Source organism: Psittacula echo (genome assembly GCF_963264785.1).
Source record: "Psittacula echo genome assembly, chromosome: 1".
NCBI lineage: Eukaryota > Metazoa > Chordata > Aves > Psittaciformes > Psittacidae > Psittacula > Psittacula echo.
This window is the reverse complement of record NC_137735.1, coordinates 563,875-583,015: the sequence shown is the minus strand read 5'-3', so window position 1 is coordinate 583,015 and position 19,141 is coordinate 563,875. Positions and strand designations below refer to the sequence as shown.

Genomic DNA, 19,141 nt, shown 5'->3' with positions numbered 1-19,141 from the left:
CAACATCTCATCTACCCCTTTGGATACACACATTTTACTCACCCCACTGGCGTCAGTGCTTTACTCCACTGAGAACAGGGGCTGGCACTCGAAACCCACAACAGAAGCCATAAATAAGTGAGAAATGGTTTAGAAACTCAACATTCATGGCAACTCTGAGATGCCATTCGGAACCGAGCGACTTACAATCACCTCCCAGCAGCGCTCCTTAGCGTGTGGAACCACTCCAAGCGGAGAAGAGCAGCCCCACAACTCACACACTGCACAGGGAGAACATTAGTGCCTATAACAGGGCAGCAGGTAAGATGGCGAGTACAGGTTTAGGCAAGAATCTGTGAAAGCCACTCACCTTCATATGAGTGCATTCAACGTTACACAGAGAACACATATGTGGGAATATTCTCGGAGATGTAGCATAGTAGTCATTCATCATTGATGGAGTGGGCAACCTTTTTATCTTCTGGGAATCAGACTGCGGGAACACCGGGAGCCACGATGCCTTCACAATCCCAAAAGGAGACTTAATAGGCCCCTCGAGCTGTGCCTGGAAAGGCTTTTGTCCCACTCCTGAGCTGCTCTGGGCGCTAGATGAGCTCGTCCCAGCGTCGTGCTGGGTTCTTTCATGCCGGCTGATGGCTGCGAGGAGGTCGGCAGAGAAGGGTGGCTGGCTCATGGGTGGCATCACGTGCTGCGGGATGGCCTGCTGCACCATGGGAGGCATCACCGGCTGCATCATGGGCTGAGCCAAGGGTGGCATCAGAGGTGGCATCATGGGCGGCATGACTGGCGGGATGGCAGGCTGGGATACAGGTTTCACCATGGGGAGCCCGGCGGGCGTCGCGCACAACCCGGGCACCTTTCCCGCAGTCTCAGCTGGAAAAAAGGAGCGAGGATTTGAGGAATCATTCTGGAATCCCGTCAGCTTTATCAAGTCTTCCACCGGGAACACGGGGTTACACATCACATTGGCCGGTGGGATGCCCATTGGTGCGTTCTGCGGCATGTTCTGCTCTCGTGGGAAGTCTTCCCTGTTCTCTCCGCTTGGTGCTTCGGGATTATAGACACGTGCTTCCAGGGGATCTTCAGGGAGCACTTCGGGATTGAACGCATGCACATCGAGAGGATCCTCGATGTAACCGTATTTACTGGCATGGCCATAATCGATCACTTTACTCTTGACACCAACCGCGTCTTCTCCTCGGCTCTGAGCGTGCAACCCGGGTATGGAGGGACCCATCTTACGAACCCGGATTTCCCTCAGGATCCGCGGCATGTTCTCAGGAGTTAACTGATCATCAGGATAGCGGCTCAGCTCCTCCAGGTCTTCATTAGAGAGCCCAAAACTCGCCAGGATGCTGGAGGCGCTCTCAGGTGTGTAGCGGGCTTGGGCATTGGAATTGTGCTCCGAGACCTGCGCGGGGGGCGGTGGCTTCTGTCCCGTTGTCCCGGCTGAGCAGGGGCTGTTCTCCCAGCGGCTCGTGCGAGGCTCTGCCTTCTGCTCCTGGTGCAGGTTTGTCTTCTCCTTCACCTTCCGCGGATCAGCCCTGTGCAGAGTTACCCGGACGTTGATCCTCTGCGAACCCGTCCACTGAATCGTTTCCTGTCCCGAGAATCTCGGCGGCGTTCCCGTCCCTTGCGGCGCTCCAGGAGCGGGCTTCCGGGGGTGACCTGCGGCACCTCCTCCCCGGAGGGATCCCGGAGGCTTTTTCCCAGATGGATTAGGTCCTCTCGGCCTCTGAGGTAAAGTTCCTCTGGGGCTAAACATGGTGCTTTTCGGAACTGCCCGGTTTAACCAAGCATAAGGAGGTGCCGAAGGGTTGGGAGCAACTGAGGTCAATTGCTGAAGAGCCAAGTGGGTCTTAATGTGAGCAAGCTGTAAAGGAGGAGGGCCCAACACAAGTGGGCTCCCAATGCCAAGGTTCAAGGAATTCACAAGTGGTGCGAAACTTTCCAAGAACAACACAAAGCTGAAAGTTAAAAGACAAGTATTAGATTAGGGGATCTTTTCACCTCCCTTACACAGTGCCTTCTAGAACCGGGGAGAAAACAACAACTGGAGTCACCAAACAGGAGTGGAAGCACAGTTTAAATGGGAGTTGGGAACTCCAAAGGTGCTTGAACAACATTTGCGTTCACTGCATAGGATCTTAATACGCAGTGAAAAGAGAACACAATTAAACGAGCTTTACCCAGGGAGTTCAGCATCACAGACAACATTCCCAGTGATGACAAGGCAAACAGCATTTTCTAACACTTCAGATCTTTATGACAACACAGTTTGGATTCAGTTACAATTAGAGCTGTGTTATGAGCAATAAACCAAAGCATCAAACCTCTCTGCAGGTATTTATGAGGTGTGAATTGTGACAGCAATAGGCAGAGAATTCAAAGCGGTTACAACTCGAAGTGAAGTCGCTGTGGGGTGGGGGTGAGGCCAGAACCAGCTTCAGGAGGACACTGAGCTGCTGCACCCCAAAAGCATTCAGAGGCTGTGGCAGTATTTGAATCCTGTGGTTAGAAACTTTCCACGTCCCAGATGTTAAAGGCAAGTTCTCATCTTGAAACAGCTTTAAACAGAAACGGGTAAGATCAGACTGAAACTGCAACCACCTACATACGAGCATAAAAAGCACAATGGGAATGGGAACTGGAACCTCCGCTTTCGGCTGACACCACTGAGAACACTCTGTAAAGCAGTAAGAGAACATACAAAGAGAGGTAGAATGAGACAAAGCGGATAAATAGCACAGTCCTGCGGATGTTCCTGTAGGACACTGCTGTGGTTGAACCCCAACCGGTAACTTAGCAGCGGCAGCTGATCGCTCACTGCCTCCCTTTCCCCCCACTCCCAGCAGCACAGGGAGGAGAATGGAAGGAACGTAAATCCCATGGCTGAGATAAGAACAGTCCAATAACTAAAGTATAGCACAAAACTACTACTACTAAGGGAAATAGTAATGGGAGAGCATATAAGACTAAAAGGGGAAGGAAATAAACCACTAACCAGCAGTGATGCCCAATGCAATTGCTCAGCACCTGCAGACCGATACCCAGCCTGACCCAGCAGCAATCTGCCCTTCTGGGTGACTCCCCCCAGTTCATATACTGGGCATGACGCGTTGTAGGACGGAATACCCTTTTGGCTATGATGGGTCAGGTGTCCTGTCTCTTCTCCCTCCCAGCTTCTTGTGCCCCTCCTCACTGGCAGAGCATGAGACTGGAAAGACCTTGATCGGGGTAAGCATTACTTAGCAACAACTAAACCACTGCTGTGTTATCAGCGCTGTTCCCAGTCTAAAGCCCAAACACAGCCCTGCACCAGCTACAGGAAAGGAGAAAACTGCCTGCTACAGATGAACCCAGGACACACACACAAAGCAAAGGCCTCGTCTCCCCCCTGCACTCCTGCAGGGTTCAACACTGCAGCAATGAAGAACCAGGCAGCCCCAGCCTCACACGGCCCTGCCGGAGGGATGGGGAGGAGCTTCAGGAGAGGGAAAACCCACCAGCAGGATAAGAACATGTTAATAATGAAATACAGTTAATAATAATAACATTAAAGAAAAGGAAATGGAAAAGGAAAGAGAGGAATAAAGCCCCAGAGGGACAGGAGATGGACACAGAATTCTCACCACTGCTGAGCACAGCCTGTCCTGGCCCCAGCAACGATCGGGGGCTCCCAGCCAACTCCCCCAGTTCCTCTCCTGAGCCTGATGGGCTGTGGGATGGGATGGGATGGGATGGTTTGGAATATCCCTTGGGCTGGCTGGGGTTCAGGTCTCCTGTCTCTGCTCCCTCCCAGCTTCTTGTGCCCCTTGACTGAGCACAAGGCTGAGCAGTCCTTGATTAGGGCAGGCGCTGCTGAGCTACAACTGAACACCGGGTGTTATCAGCATTGTTCTCAGAGCAACGCCAAAACAGCCTTGGAGCAGTGAGCAGGGAGAATTAACTCCATCCCAGCTGGAACCCGCACCACCAGAGGATCCCCAAGACTCACAGAATCTTAGCTTGCTTTGTGTTGGAAGACACCTTAAAGCTCCTCCAGTCCCACACCCTGTCACAGGCAGGGACACCTTCCACCAGAGCAGCTTGCCCCAAGCCTTGCGGCAGCGGCTCAGGATGCTGCTGTGGCACGTACCTGGTCACAGCACTGGTGCAAAATGGTCCTCACTGCCTGGAGATCTAACTGAATCATAAAAGTTCTCCTTGTGGGAGCTGTGGTTTGCTCCTGAGCACATCCCTGGGAGATTCCTAATCCACTGAGCTGAGGTTCAGTTCCAAACCAGCACGTTTGGTTTAAAATGAGCTCTATAGGTATGTTCATACTTGCCCCCAGTGGTTTTGATGCTGTCCTCTCTCCAGCTACTTCCCAAATGAACATGCTGAGAGGTTCTTTTGCCCTCCAGAGAGGAGAGCTCCAGAGAACAGCAGAATTCGGCGGCAGAGGGTTGGAACCAGATAAGCTTTAAGGTCCCTTCCACCCCAAACCATGCCATGGCTCTAGAATGAAGCCACCTGCCTCTACAAACCTCCTGTCAGAGGTCACACACCATTAGCCTCTGCAGAGATGGGGATCCAGGAGGCAGCAGGTAGAAGATCCCCCCAAACTTTGCTTGTTCAGCCTGGATCACAGCACCACAACAACCTGTTTGCTGGCTCACGGTGATTTTTAAAGCTATTGCTCCATCAGATTCCTAAGGAACACGGTCACATTCAACAGGGAATATCCTCACTTCACCCCATGTGTGCTACTGGAACCATCTATTTAGAAGCAAAATAGGTAGAATTCATCTTGCTTTTCAGTGCTGGGACAGTGGCACAGTGTGCCCAGAGAAGCTGTGGCTGCCCCATCCCTGGCAGTGTTCAAGGCCAGGTTGGACACAGGGGCTTAGAGCAAGCTGCTCCAGTGGAAGGGGTCCCTGCCCGTGGCAGGGGGATGGAACTGGACGAGCTTTAAGGTCCCTTCAACTCAAACCAGTCTCTGATTCGGTAACTTCTTTCCTCCTTTGTGCTGGTTTGGCTTGGGCAGAGTTAATTTCCTCCACAGCAGCAGCTCTGGGCTGCGCTCTGCAGCTGGGCTGGAAGCTGTGTTGATAACAGAGTTTTCCTTATCGCTGCGCTGTGCTTACACACGGTCAAGGCCTTTGCTGCCCCTCACTTCTTCTCTCTAGAACCACAAGGATTCTGGGGGGACACAGTCAGGACACCCAACCCCAAGTGAGCAGGGGACATCCCACACCATGGTGTATCATGCTCAGCATGCAAAGCTGGGTGAGGAAGGAGGAAAGGGAAGATGCTTAGAGTGATTTGTCTTCCCAAGTCACCACTAAGCTCTGCTGTCCTGGGGATGGCTCAACACCCACCTGAACATGGATGTGGTGACTGAATTCCTTGTTCTGCTTTACCTCTTAAACTGGCTTTATCCCAGTCCAAGTGTTTTCCCACTTTAACCCTTTCCATTCTCTCCCCATTCCACCACAGGAGGGGAATGAATGAGAGGCTGAGTGGGGCTCAATGGCTGCCTGGGCTTAAACCACAACAGGCTTAGCCACAAGACACCATAATGACTCAAAAACATCTATTTTTGATACTAAAGCCATAAAACAGCCTTTCTCAGTAGAACAGAGCCCCAACCTCCTGTGCTCACCAGTAACTAACACCCGATGCTACAGACATTGCTGCAAGTTCATGTACTTTCTCCTAAGTCCTGAAGTCAAAAAGAAGCAGATGCTCCCCAAGCAACAGGACCATCAGAGCCACTCCTCAGGCACTGTAGTGTCGTTAGACACACACCAAACCCAATCTCTCCAGCTGAACGTGGCAGAGATGCAGCACCAGCATCTCAAACTACCCTCCTGGATCAGGAGGAGAACTGAGAATGAGAGTTTCTCTCAAGCTAAAAGTGTAGGATCTCTATCAGTATTAATAACTGAAGAAATACATAAGGTAAGGTTTGTGATTTCTATGAACAAACGGCTGGATCCTGAAGGAATTCCAAACACAAGTACAAAGCAGCCTTGAGGACAAGGTCTTAAGACATCCACCCTGTGCTGTACAGCCCTCCACGATTCCACAGCCAGCAGCAGTGAAACACTGAGGACTTCACTCAGCCCCACCACAACACAAATGTATTGAGCGTATCTAAGGCTTTAGCTTCCTCCTGGCCTGGCCCCATCTGCATCTGAAGTCACAGGAAACAGAGACCAAACTGCACGAATCCCCATGGAAGTTGTGTGATTTCAATACTCTCCTGACATCCATCCCATGAAGCCTTCACCAGCTGAGGCTCAGGGCTGACCTTTGCAGAAGAAAGGCTGGAAGTGACCCTTGGAAGGGAAACAATGCTTGGGATGTTCCAGGCCAGGCTCTTGCCTTCCTCTTCAGCAGAGGCTTTGTTTGGGGTGTGCCTGGGATCCTCCAGGTTGCTCTTCCTGCTGCACTGAAGCTGCCTCCTCCTGCAGCAGGGACCCAGCACTTACTGATGCTTCATTGGATGTGAACGAAATCCAGGGAATTCCCAGACAGGGCTGTGCCGAGACCACCTCTGGAAACAGCAATCTTGAAACTCCATATTCAGAGGATCCCAGAAAGGCCAAACAATGCACTTGTTGCTTCCCTTCAACTGCATCAGTCTGTTTTCCCAAGCTTCCCAATAGAGATGGATAAAGAAGGACATGGAGCTGTTGGAGCAAGTCCAGAGATGGCCACGGAGCTGCTGCGAGGGCTGGAGCCGCTCTGCTCTGGAGCCAGGCTGAGAGAGCTGGGCTGGGGCAGCCTGGACAAGAGAAGGCTCCTGAAGGGGAGACCTTAGAGCAGCTCCAGTGCCTGAAGGGGCTGCAGGAAACCTGGAGAGGGGCTTGGGACAAGGGCCTGTAAGTACAGAACATGGGGGTTGGATCTGGATAAGCTTTAAGGTGTCTTCAACCCAAACCACTCTGTGGTGCGTCTATGAAATGAGAAGTTCTGGTACCTGCTTACACACTGTGGAGAGCCCCAACAACTACATCTGCTCACACTGGGAGTACAGGATGGTGCTGCCCATTCCCTGGTTTAAGGATACAGCTGGAATATGCTTTCATCCTCTCCTTTTAACCGTCCTCCCTCCCCAGGGGTCCAGCTGCCTGCAGCTCAAGGATCCAACACAACCTCGGCCAGGCTGCTGCGGAACAGCAAGAGCTGCGGGGAACGGCTGTGAAGGCTGCAGAGAGTTAGACCCAGGGCAGGGGTGGGAGGATGATGAGCAGGGATGTGCCATTTGCTGCTCAAGGATTCAATAGGAGAAAACCTAAACTGAGAACGGTAAAAAAAGAACCCTGAAGAGAACAGAACACAAGGAGGAGGTGTTGATGGATGGTGACAGGATGCTGTCCTGGCTTCAGCAGTAGCAGTCATTTTTTCTCCTCCTTAGTAGCTGGTGCAGTGCTGTAGTTTTGACTTTCAGCCTGGGAACAGCGCTGATAACACCGATGTTTTTAGTTGCTGCTCAGTAATGTTTAGTCTGACCAAGGACTTTGTGAGTCTCATGCTCTGCCACGGAGGAGGGGAAGCCAGGAGAAAGCAGAGACAGGACACCTGGCCCAAACTAACCAAAGAGGTATTCATACTACAGCACCTCATGCCCACTATATAAACTGGGGGCAGTTACCCAAAAGGGCTAGATCACTGCTCGGGTCGGGCTGGGTATCGGTCGGTGGGTGGTGAGCGGTTGTATTCTCTTCAATCATTATTATTACTGGTGGTAGCAGCAGTGGTTTGTGTTATACCTTAGTTACTGCACTGCTCTTATCTCAACCCGTGGGGGTTACATCCTTTCCATTCTCCTCCCCATCCCTCTGGGAGCAGGGGGATGAAAAGTGAGAGGGGAGTGAGCGAGAGGCTGCATGGTCCTGAGTTACCACCACGACACAAGCTAATAGCACTGAGGAGCTGTGTCACAGAGCAGCAAGGCCAAGAAACAGAGGTTCAAAGCTCCTCGATCTTGCGAGTCCAGGATGTGACAGTCAAAGGCAGCAGAGCTGAAGCAAACACGAAAGTTCCACAAGGAGAGATGGGAAATGCAGCTCTGACGTGCAGTACCACCGAGTTCTTAGTGGTGAAGGGGAAAGAAACAGGGCACCTCCATCCTGAGGCCAGTTCAGTGCTTGTCTGTCTATCAGCAGCACCTCCATGTCAGCAGAGCAATAGGGAAATCGGTTAAAAACCACACAAAATGGGGCTTAAGTTCCAGGTTTGGCACACAGAGCTGGTGGGAATGCGGAAGCTGCTTCCCCAGTCACAAGGGAAGCCTTTATCTGCAGAGTCTGGCACAGCCACTGAAAGGACCATTTGCTGCTGGTTTGAGTCTAGAAATGGCACTGAATTTTGAGGCCACGTGCTAATCACAGAGCACCCAGTCTGCATTTCAGTCTAGCACACTCTGGGAACCCAGAATCATAGAATCCCAGACTGGTTTGGGTTGGAAGGGACCTCAAAGCTCCTCCAGCTCCAGCCCCTGCCACGGGCAGGGACCCCTTCCACTGGAGCAGCTTGCTCCAAGCCCCTGTGTCCAACCTGGCCTTGAACACTGCCAGGGATGGGGCAGCCACAGCTTCTCTGGGCACCCTGGGCCAGCGCCTCAGCACCCTCATAGGGAAGAGCTTCTGCCTAAGAGCTCAGCTCAGTCTCCCCTCGGGCAGGTTAAAGCTTCAAGCTCTCCTTGGCCTGTCCCTACAGGCCCTTGTCCCAAGCCCCTTTCCAGCTTTCCTGCAGCCCCTTTAGGCACTGGAGCTGCTCTAAGGTCTCCCCTTAAGAAGCCTTCTCTTCTCCAGGCTGAACCAGCCCAGCTCTCTCAGCCTGGCTCATAGCAGAGCTGCTCGAGCCCTTGCAGCATCTTGTGGCCTTGCTCTGACTCACTGTTATCAATGTTACTGTCAGACTGGAGCCAAACCACAGCCCTGCACCAGTGACCAGGGAGAACATTATCTCTGTCCCAGCTAAAACCAGGACATCAACAGAGCAGATTCAAGACCAGGACCGCAGAGAGCTCAAGTGCTACCTGGAACTCACTCCCACTGCTGATTTTCCTCTTTGGCAACAGCAGCGAAGAGATTCCTACAGCTGCAGCAGACCCCTGGCAGAAGGAGGCTGTTAAATCAGATGTGGATCACTGCCTGGCTACAAAACTCAATGCTCACCCTCTCTGCACCCAGTTGGACTTGTTCTCAGTGCCCAGGCTCTGGGTACGAGCATCTATGAAGTGATTTCCACACACCTGATGCACCGAATGAGCAGCACTGTGAGTCAAATATAAGACCAATATTATCAAGCCTGAGTGAGACACCAACAGAGACCATTCCTCTGTCCCAAAGAGGAAAGCACCAAGAAAAAGTACCAGGAGCTTTCCAAGTGTAATAAACCAGGATCTGTACCTATGTGGTGGCTAATGGAGCACTCACACAGCCCCAGCTCACTCCTCTGTGTTGCCAGACAGGGAGAGAAGACGAAGACCTGGAAAACACAAGAGTTTAACCTAAAGACAGTTACAACAGGTCCTTCAACCACTCCCACGTAAGAGCATGAAGCAACCATGAGCAAGGCAAGGACAAGCACCCACGTCCTCCCACAGCAGGGGGATGCTCAGCCAGGCTCAAAAGCCAAGACCTTGGAAGTCAAACCCATGCTGTTGCTCCTCCTCTAGCCCACATTCTGTTGCCAAGCACCACATTAGGCAGAACCAAGCTCTTTGGGCAGCCCCTCCCAGGCTCCTGCCCACCCCCAGCCTCTTTGCATCCCCAAATCCATGAATCCCAGTGGAAGGGACCTGAAGAATCATTTGGTCCAACCTTTCTTGGCCAACATGACCTAGACTGGATGGCCCAGCACCCTGTGCAGCCCAATCTTAAGTGTCCAATGCTGGGGAGTCACCACTTCTCTGCGGAGATTATTCCAGTGTGAAACATTTTCCTCTCGTGTCCAGCTGGAATCTCCCCAGCAGTAACTTGTGCCCATTAGCCCTCAGCTTTCCCATGGGACTCCTTGCACAGAGGGAGTCTCCATGTTCTTTGTAGCCACCCTTTAAACACTGGCACATGTGACAAGGTCTCCCCTCATGGAGCCTTCTCTTCTCCAGGCTGAACAGTCCCAGCTCTCTCAGCATTTCCTCACACACTTCCCAGCCCTTGGATCATCTCTGTGGCCCTTTTCTGGCCCCTCTCCAGTCCGTCTACATCTTCTTTGTACAACAGGGACCAAACCTACACCCAGTACTCCCAGTATGGCCTGACCAGTGCTGAGCAGAGTGAGACAATGGCATCTTTATCCATGCTGGTGATGCCCTTGTCAAGGTTCCCCTGCATCCTGTCGGCTTTTGTTGCTGCAGCCACACACTGGTCACTCCTATGGAGCTTGTGTCCACCACATCCCTTTCCAGAGCTGCTCCCATCTAGGCATACCCCAGACTGTGCTGCACTCTGGGACTGCGCTTATCCAAGGGCAAGACCTGACACTTGTCCTGCTTGAACTCCATAAGTTTCTCATCAACCCATCCTTTCACTTGCTTAGGGGCACAGGAATAAAGCCCTGATGCTGCCCAAGCCCTGTCCACCAAGAGCCAACCCATCAGTGCTCACCTACACCACACACTCCATCCCAGCTGGAGCCAGCACCACAAAGCAACACAATCCACTGAGGCATTCCCAAAGGCCTCAGGTCTTCCCCAGGGTTTTACTGCTCAAGGCTCCTAGTTCACATTCCTCAGAGACCCACACACCAGGGAAGCAGCAATTCCTTTATTGTCAGCTGCTGAGGACATGTATGTTATATTATGGACCCTATCCACGGGGATGTGATGAGTTCCATCCTTTCACTTCAGCCCCAAGAACTGGATCTCTTCTGCAAATCCCTTTGCTTTACTTTGCTTTATGGCAAAACCAGCCTTTAGAATGATCTTCCTTGATAATTATTCCCTTCCCTTCTCAAACACTTTCTACTCCTGGTTGGAGCATTCATTATCCAATTCCTGCCACAGCAGATCTTCATTTGGAGGAGGAGGAGAAGCATCCTCAGCCCTTCCGCTGCATCCGGGGCATCACCTGACAGCTCTGGAACAGGACCTCTCTCTCCCAGTGGGACCTTTCTGGGTGCTGGACATTACCTGGATCTCTGCAGGTTGCTGTTGACCTCCATCACTTCCTGCAGGTGACAAACAAAGTGCTCCACTTGCCACCAGTCAACCAGACCCTGCTCGAGGGGACATCCACCTTCAACAGGAGATGCCTGCACTGAGTCACTGGTTTAGCCACGATGTCATTCTCAGATCCAGTTCCTTTGAGAAACACAGGCCTGGAAAGCACAGGACAGATGACAACACAGCACAAGAGCTGAGTGTGGATGAGGTGGCAGCATGTGCAGGGCACTGGTAGCAGAGGAACGCTTGTTACCATTACAGAGAGTCAAAACCAAACCCAGTTTCACACCTTTGATTACTCCAGGACATTGGAGAGACCAATGAACCATCACAACAGGCTTGGTAGATGAATCCCAGGAGAAAGTGTAGTTGCTGCTGGTCTTCAGGGGGTGGTTCCTGGAGGTCTGGGCTGATGGAATGAAGATGCCAAACAGCGGAGCAGGCTCAAAGCACCACTTTTATCACAGGCTCCCCAGGGAACACAACCCAGCAGAGGCTGAAAGCTGCTGCTTCAGGGTAGCAGCTACAGAGGAGTAAGTTCAATCTGGCGTTCTGCAACCAAACCTGTCCCATCACAACCTTCTCACTAAGAGAGGAAAGGACCAAGATGTGCTGACCACAGAGCCGCCAGCTCACCCCACTGCCCAGCCAAGCAGGACAGGGGGAAAAGGGAGCACAAAGGCAAGAAAACACATGGGTCCATGATAAAAACAATCCAATGCATGAAGCGGGAAAAACCACCCCAGCAAAGCAAAAGCGGTTGTTACTGACCTCTCCCACAGGCAAACCAGTGCCCAAAGCAACAACCACCTTAGAAGTCAAAGCCGCCTTCTGCTTCTTCCTCCATCACAGTTCTCACCCCCAAGCAGGAGGTCACATGGGATGGAACATCCCTTTAGCTGGTCCAGGTCAGAGCTGAGGACCTTCCAGCCTCCTGCCCGCTCTCAGGGTGCAACTGAGGTGGTGCAAGCCCTGCTCAGCAAGAGCCAGGACACTGGTGGTGACCACCCCAAGCCCACAGAGCACTAACTCCATCCCAGGCAGAGCCACCCTAGGTCACATCCTCCATGGGACGCTCCAAAAAGCCTCTGTTCCGTTCCAGCATCCACAGGGTTCAACGCATCAGGGTTAGAGACACACACAAAGAGAAATCACACATCTTTCAGCAAGTCAGTCCTAAAAAGAGCCCAAAAAAGGGCATTTTAGCATGTTCAAAAGGACATTTTGGTGCCTTCATGGCACGTCAGCAGCAGAAATCTAGTGGCCTTCCTCAGTTTTCACTTCCCATGTCAGATCTAGAACAGGCCACATCCTGTCTGCTGTTTCACAAGCACATTTATACCCCTCATGCCTCTGAGCATACCACAGACAAAGCAAATAGCAATATTTTCCCCTAAAACTCACTAAAAGCACCCAAACTCCATGCAGAACATTTAACTTGATGGCAAACAAAGAAGAAACCATTTTATTTACCTTCAGAAGTGAATCACAACTAAAAGCTCCCAGTGTTCTGCTTCATACAGCTCCTCATCTGGACAGAACTGACACCAGCTCAGCCCCAACCCAACCTGCAGGATACTTGGGAAGCAGGAAGGGAAGGAATCCAGTGTGGAACAGGGAGCAGCGAGTCTTGGAAGCACTGGGGAACCCCACCCTGGGATAAACATGCCTCAGTTGCATCAGTTGCCATAGAAGTCGGAGATGAAACTCAGTGTAGTCCCTTCCATCCTCCACCCTTCAGTGGGATTGTGCTGCCAGAGGATTTATTTCTTTTAAATGGAGGAAAAAAAATGCAATTAAAGATATTTCTTGTGCCTGAAAAGTGTCTTTTTTATAGGGAAAACAATGACCTCACTCTTATATCCACCCTCTTGAAGAACTCACTGTTACATCCACCCTCCTCAAGACCTCACATCACAGATATAACCTTTCAAATGTCTATTGAATAGTCACATACCAGTGAGAAAAACACAACCCAAGAGTGAACACATGTTTCCACATAAGTTCTGAGCTGGAAACCAGGAGGGATGGTTGGGTTTAGGGTTGGTTTCTGGTTGTTTGGTGGGGTTCAACAGACACAATGTGCTTTAAGCATCTCAATACTGTTAAATAACCCTACAGATAAAAAAAAACCACTAACAACTTATCAACCCATATTGCATTATTGTGTTAAAATCACCACAACTGAGCCAATCCACTAAAGCAGCACGCGTCTGAGGTGCAATAAGCGGTCACGTCACACACAGGAGGTCCATGGGTGACCACCACGACCCAGAGCATGCTCCACTGCTAAACCCTTTGCCTTGAAAACGGATTTTTGGTGCCGTTTCAGTCACTTTGACCATCTCAGCTCAATCATTCCCATCTCCCAAACCAAGAAATGGGAAAACCACCTCTTCAACCTAACCCATGAGCTGTGGTGCTGGGAAATGAGCCCCATCCAGAGCTCTTCAGGGATGACGGGATGAAAAGTAACCTTTATAGCGGATATAGGTGAATAATACTGCATACAACAGCTGATTTTAAACCCAAAACCTCTATTTCCACACCACCAAGTAGCTTTGCTTAGGGGAACACGGTACATTTACGTACTTTATTAGCCTGAGCTCCCACTGAGACGCAGCCAGGCCGAGCCAAGGCACGGGCAGGCACCAAGCAGCCTTTCCCTATCTCACCCACCACATAAAAGCCGAGATTGAGCAAACACACGCCGCTTTATCAGCCCATTAACATTCAAACGAGCCAAGGCTCCGGCTGCACCGCCAACAACAGCCCGCTGCTAACAGCGCACCGGGACGAGCCGAACCCGCTTCCCACACCCCGCCGCGACCGCGGGGCTGCTGCAGGCCCCGCCGTGGGGGGCTGAGGGAAAGCGCCGGCGCCGTGCGCCCTCCGCCGCCATTACGTGCGTCCCCTCAGAACCGCAGCGTGCCGGGGACCGGTACCGAGCTCCTACCTCCGGCAGGACACAACCGGGCCGCCATCGGCCTCGCTCCCTCCGCTGCTCGATCCCTCCCAGCCACCGCCACCGTCACCACCGCCGCCGCTCCGGGCCGGACCGGCCTTCAGGGGGGATACCGCGGCCCTCAGGGAGGAAACGCAAGCGCATGCGCACTGAGCCCCCCCGGTGCTGACGGGTGTGGGCACGGTGCCGTGGGCTGGCTTCAGGGGTGGTTTGTGCGCATGCGCAAAGGGGGACTGCCCGCCCTTACCGCAAAGCATGATGGGGGTCTGTTCCCTGGTATATAAGCGTGGCTCATGATGGCGATGAGTGGCTGAGGTAAGGGTTGAGGTGGTTTCTGTCGGGGTGCTGTATTGCGTCTATTGTACCCGCTATTTCTCTTATCACTGTGTTATCCTGCTTCTTCTTGTCTCATTGTTACTCTGCTGGGGGTCTGGTGTCTGTCATGGGCTTGTGGTGCTGTGTTTTATAGAACCCATGGACTGGTTTGTGTTGAAGGGACCTTAAAGCTCTTCCAGATCCAACCCCTGCCACGGGCAGGGACCCCTTCCACTGGAGCAGCTTGCTCCAAGCCCCTGTGTCCAACCTGGCCTTGAGCACTGCCAGGGATGGGGCAGCCGCAGCTTCTCTGGGCCAGCACTTCAGCACCGTTTACCTCAGAGCTGGACTGAGGGCACCTGCGCTTCCTCCTCCATTTGCACTGGGAGAAATGGAGGGAGACAAGAGGGTACTGAGCAGCCTCCTTTCTCCCCTTTCCCACTCCTCCTTTTCCTGAGCCTCCCTCAACAGCACCACAAGCTCCTGGAATTCTCCTTTCCAGTAGCAATGGCTCCACTTCATGTTCATGCAAGTTCACCCTTCAGCCCCAGCTAAAGGTATGGTTCCCTCTGCTCGGTTTCTTCCTGGGATATCCTGGCTTTGATCAGGAGCCTGTGGCTGGCCCAGTTTATCCCTTGAAAACCACCGCGGAGCAGGAGTCCTGTGAGGCAGTGACTCAGGGGTTGTCCATGCACTGGCAGGAAGGATGTTTGCTTTGAGAGCAGCAGTGTTAATATTGGTACCTCAAACAGGCTGATTGCCCTGGGGTACAGTGAGTCAGGGGCCTCAAATACAGACTTCACCTCAGGTGGCCCTGCGAGCTCCCAGCCCTGCCAAGGCCACCACTGCCCCATGGCACTGAGGCCTCGTCTCCACAGGGTGTGAACGCTTGCAGGGACGGTGACTGCAGCCCTGCCCTGGGCAGCCTGTTCCAATGCCTGAGCACCCTCTGGGGCAGGAATTGTTCCTCAGCTCCATCTAAACCTGCCCTGGTGCAGCTTGAGGCCGGTTCCTCCTGTCCCATCCCTTGTTCCTTGGGAGCAGAGCCCAGCCCCTCCTGGCTCCATCCTCCTCTCAGGCACTTGTAGGCAGCCATCAGGTCCCCCCTGAGCCTTCTCTTCTCCAGACTGAACCCCCCAGGTCCCTCAGCCCTTCCCCATCACACTGTGCTCCAGGCCCTGCTCCAGCTCCATGCCCTTCTCTGGCCCCACTCCAGTGCCTCTTGTAGTGAGGGGCCCAGAACTGAACACAGGATTCAAGGTGCAGCCTCACCAGTGCCCAGCACAGTGGCATGATCCCTGCCCTGGCCCTGCTGCTGCACTGGTGCTGATGCAGGCCAGGATGCTGGGGGCTTCCTGGCTGCCTGGGCACAAACTGCTCACGTTCAGCTCCATCAATCCAGGTCCTTCTCCATGAGCAGTTTCCAGCCACTCCTCCCCAAGCATTCCATGGGGTTGTTGAGCCTCAAATGCAGGACCCAGCACTGAGCCTTGTTGCACCTCATCCCATTGGCCCCACCTCTTGGATCCAGCCCACCCAGATGCCCCTGCAGAGCCTCCAGCAGACCCACATTCCCACCTAACCTGGTGGGATTCGCTGTGCCCAGCTCTTTGCCTGGGTGCTGGAGCAGATCCAGTGTTGCTGGAAGCTCTCAATGTGGCAGACAGCAGGAGCCCAGTTTAGCTCAGTGGGAGTGGGATGATCAGCCCCCATCCACTCAGATCCACATGGATCTCTCCAGCTTGGAATCCACTTGGGTGTTTGTGTCTGGAGATCCCACATACACCCAGCAGGTGACTCAGTGGTGCTGGGCTCGAGGCTGACACAGGAACAAGTCACTGGTCGCTGTCTCCAAACCTGTTCTGGTTTCTCTGCAGCACATCACAGTGAGCTGGAGGTTCCAAACCTGCTTAGGGCCATCCAGTCCTGCAACCCTTGCAGACCACAGCATCCCATCACTCCCACCGAGCACAGCAAGGGCAAGGAAGAAGATGGGATCATCCTGGAAGCTGGATTTCCTAAGCTTCTGCATCCAATTCACAGCTCAATGACACAACCTGTGTGTGTTTTGCCACTCTCGGTCGGAAGCTCTGCACTCACAAGGCACTTTGGAAGGGAAGGTGTGTTGGAAACTAAAGGATGGGATCAGCTTTCATCATGGAATTCTGACAGCCTTAAATGTGGGTTTAGGAGCATCCCAAGCATGAGCTGTGCCTGATTCCTGCTCTGTTGACTCTTTGGGAAAGGAGCGTTTGGATCAAAGCATTATAAAAGTAAGGCATTTGGGAGATGCACAGGGATTGGAATAAGACTCCTGTTGTTCATAAGAGCTTGAGGCACTCAGGCCCTTGGGATGCTGCACAGGCTCCGTAATCCAGCTCTTTTTAGGTGTTTGCTGGTTCTTTGCCAGGCTCCCCATGTTCCTGACTCCTTTCCAAGCTGATGGAGAGTGCCCAGAGCTGAGCTCTGGGACCTGCCCTTTGCAGGTCTCAAGTGAAGTGGCCCCAGGGCGTTCTGCCAGGCTCATGGGAAAGGGTTGGATCCATTTAATGGTAACACGAGCTGGATGACAAGGATGTAAAACTCCATCCTGAATATGTGAACATGGATAGGGGATCTCAGAGTGGGAAAACAACAACGGATCCGGCTTTTCCTGAGGGTGCTGAGTAATCCCAAACTGTCGTTACCCCTTCAGCTCTGACACGCGCTGCTCCTGCTCAAAGTAAGGTCACAATCATGGAATGGTTTGGATTGGGACCTTAAAGCTCCTCCAGCTCCAACCCCTGCCCCGGGCAGGGACCCCTTCCACTGGAGCAGCTTGCTCCAAGCCCCTGTGTCCAACCTGGCCTTGAACACTGCCAGGGATGGGGCAGCCACAGCTTCTCTGGGCACCCTGGGCCAGCGCCTCAGCACCCTCACAGGGAAGAGCTTCTGCCTAAGAGCTCATCTCAGTCTCCCCTCTGGCAGGTTCAAGCCATTCCCCTTGGCCTGTCCCTACAGGCCCTTGTCCCAAGCCCCTCTCCAGGTTTCCTGCAGCCCCTTTAGGCACTGGAGCTGCTCTGAGGTCTCCCCTTCAGGAGCCTTCTCTTGTCCAGGCTGCCCCAGCCCAGCTCCCAGCCTGACTCCAGAGCAGAGCTGCTCCAGCCCTAGAGCATCTCCATGGCCTCCTCTGGCCTTGCTCCAGCAGCTCCACACCCCAGGTGAGCGAGGGACAGCTCCGGAGCTGGGGCACTGGGAGCCAGGACAGGACCCTTGGTGCTGGCAGTGCCCCTCCTGGTGACACCCGCCTTAAAAGCCACAGCAATTGATGTAACTGAGCTCCAGGGCCACATCCTTCCGCCCAGGGCCCTTTCCCTGCCTCTCAATGCTAGCCCTGGGCTGTGCTGAGCATGAGGGAGACACAAAGAGCACCACATCGGTGTCCCCTTCAGGCCACCCCTGCCCACAGTGCATGGGGTGAGAGGTGGTGCTGGGGGATCCCTTGGTGCAGGAGAGCTCTTTGGGACAAGAAGGGATGGTTTTGGGTCTGGAGTGGGGTTTTCAGGGTTTGGAATAGGGGGAAAACCAGGAAATCTCCAAGGTCCTCCTCTCAGGATCAGGTTTTCCTCTCCCAGTCCAAAGAGGTCCCCAGTTCCCTCCTCTGGTTCCTAAAAGGACCCGGAATGGGGCTTTTTGGGTGCTGCTTTGGCCACCAATACCCCCAAACAGCACAAATCCACCCAAACCAGCAGTGATACGATGGGCAGGAGGGAGGAAGGGATAAAGAGGAGCGTGTGGGACAGGGCTGGTTAATGGAGCGGGATGGGACAGCACAGGGGACGTGCGGCCCATCCCGGTCCTCACAGGACACCGTGTGTGACTGGCAGCGGGGCGGGCGCTGTGTGACAGCACTGGTGACATTCCTGCTTCTCTGACCTTGTGGGGCTGCCCTTGTCCTGTCCCATTCCCATCATCCCCCCTCCGGAGCCCGGGATGGAGCTGGGGGGCCAGCTCCATCTTGTCCCATCACCCAGGTCCTGTCAGACCCCAAAGTGACCCAGGAGCCCCCCAACAGCTCAGGTCCTCGTCCTGCCCGTACATGGGAGCTCCAGGTCCATGGGGGACCTGCACCCCCACATCCAACACAGATCAGCAGGTCCAGGGGGGTCCAACACCCAATCCATGGGGCTGCTTGTGCTGGGGTTGAGCCATGGGGACATCCCTATGTCCTGGGGACCCCCAGACCCCCCCCCCAGCATCTCCCACTCCCCAAAATCCACATGGCCAGGACCCAATGGCCCATGCCCTTGTGCCGGGGGGGGGATGCTCAGCACCCCCCCCAGGATCAGACCCTTTGGCCACGGGCTATTTATATCCTGGCTGGTGGCAGAGCCGGTCCCCAGCCATACAAGGAGCCATCTGCCACCCGGGGGGGGCAGTTGTCCCCAGGGTGCCACGTTACAGTGCATGGAAGCAGGGGCCTGTCACCACCACTCGTCTTACATCCCAAACAGGGCGCTGGGGGCATCCCGGTGGCTTCTTGGGGTCATTCTGTGATGTCCGTCCCTTGATCCCAGCACCCAGATCCCTATGGATGAGGTTGGGAATAGGTGGTGGCTCCAGGCAGCAATGGGACCATGGTGGCCATAGGGCTGGTGGAACCATCTACACACTGGGCTGGGGTCCTAGAGAGCCCCCCTTTGCCCCCCCCCAGCACA

The 19,141-nt window shown here is 53.6% G+C and overlaps 1 protein-coding gene across 13 annotated transcripts in view; it reads right to left on the bottom strand.

Annotated features, from left to right (window-relative positions):
- ZNF638 (zinc finger protein 638) overlaps window positions 1–14,199 on the bottom strand; it is a 51,929-nt gene extending 37,730 nt beyond the window's left edge. For 3 of the 13 annotated variants that reach the window (XM_080614553.1, XM_080614558.1, XM_080614559.1), the window contains exons 1-2: window positions 6,480–6,694; window positions 350–1,967 (exon numbers count right to left, since the gene is read on the bottom strand). In XM_080614553.1, the coding sequence (XP_080470679.1) occupies window positions 350–1,967; window positions 6,480–6,676 (1,815 nt within the window). In that variant the 5' untranslated portion in view covers window positions 6,677–6,694. Of the gene's footprint in view, window positions 1–349; window positions 1,968–6,479; window positions 6,695–9,407; window positions 9,487–11,131; window positions 11,320–11,453; window positions 13,321–14,120 lie in introns of those variants that run through there. The other 10 variants (XM_080614561.1, XM_080614562.1, XM_080614557.1 and 7 more) reach the window with 10 other exon arrangements.
- Between the last annotated feature and the right edge of the window lie 4,942 nt (window positions 14,200–19,141).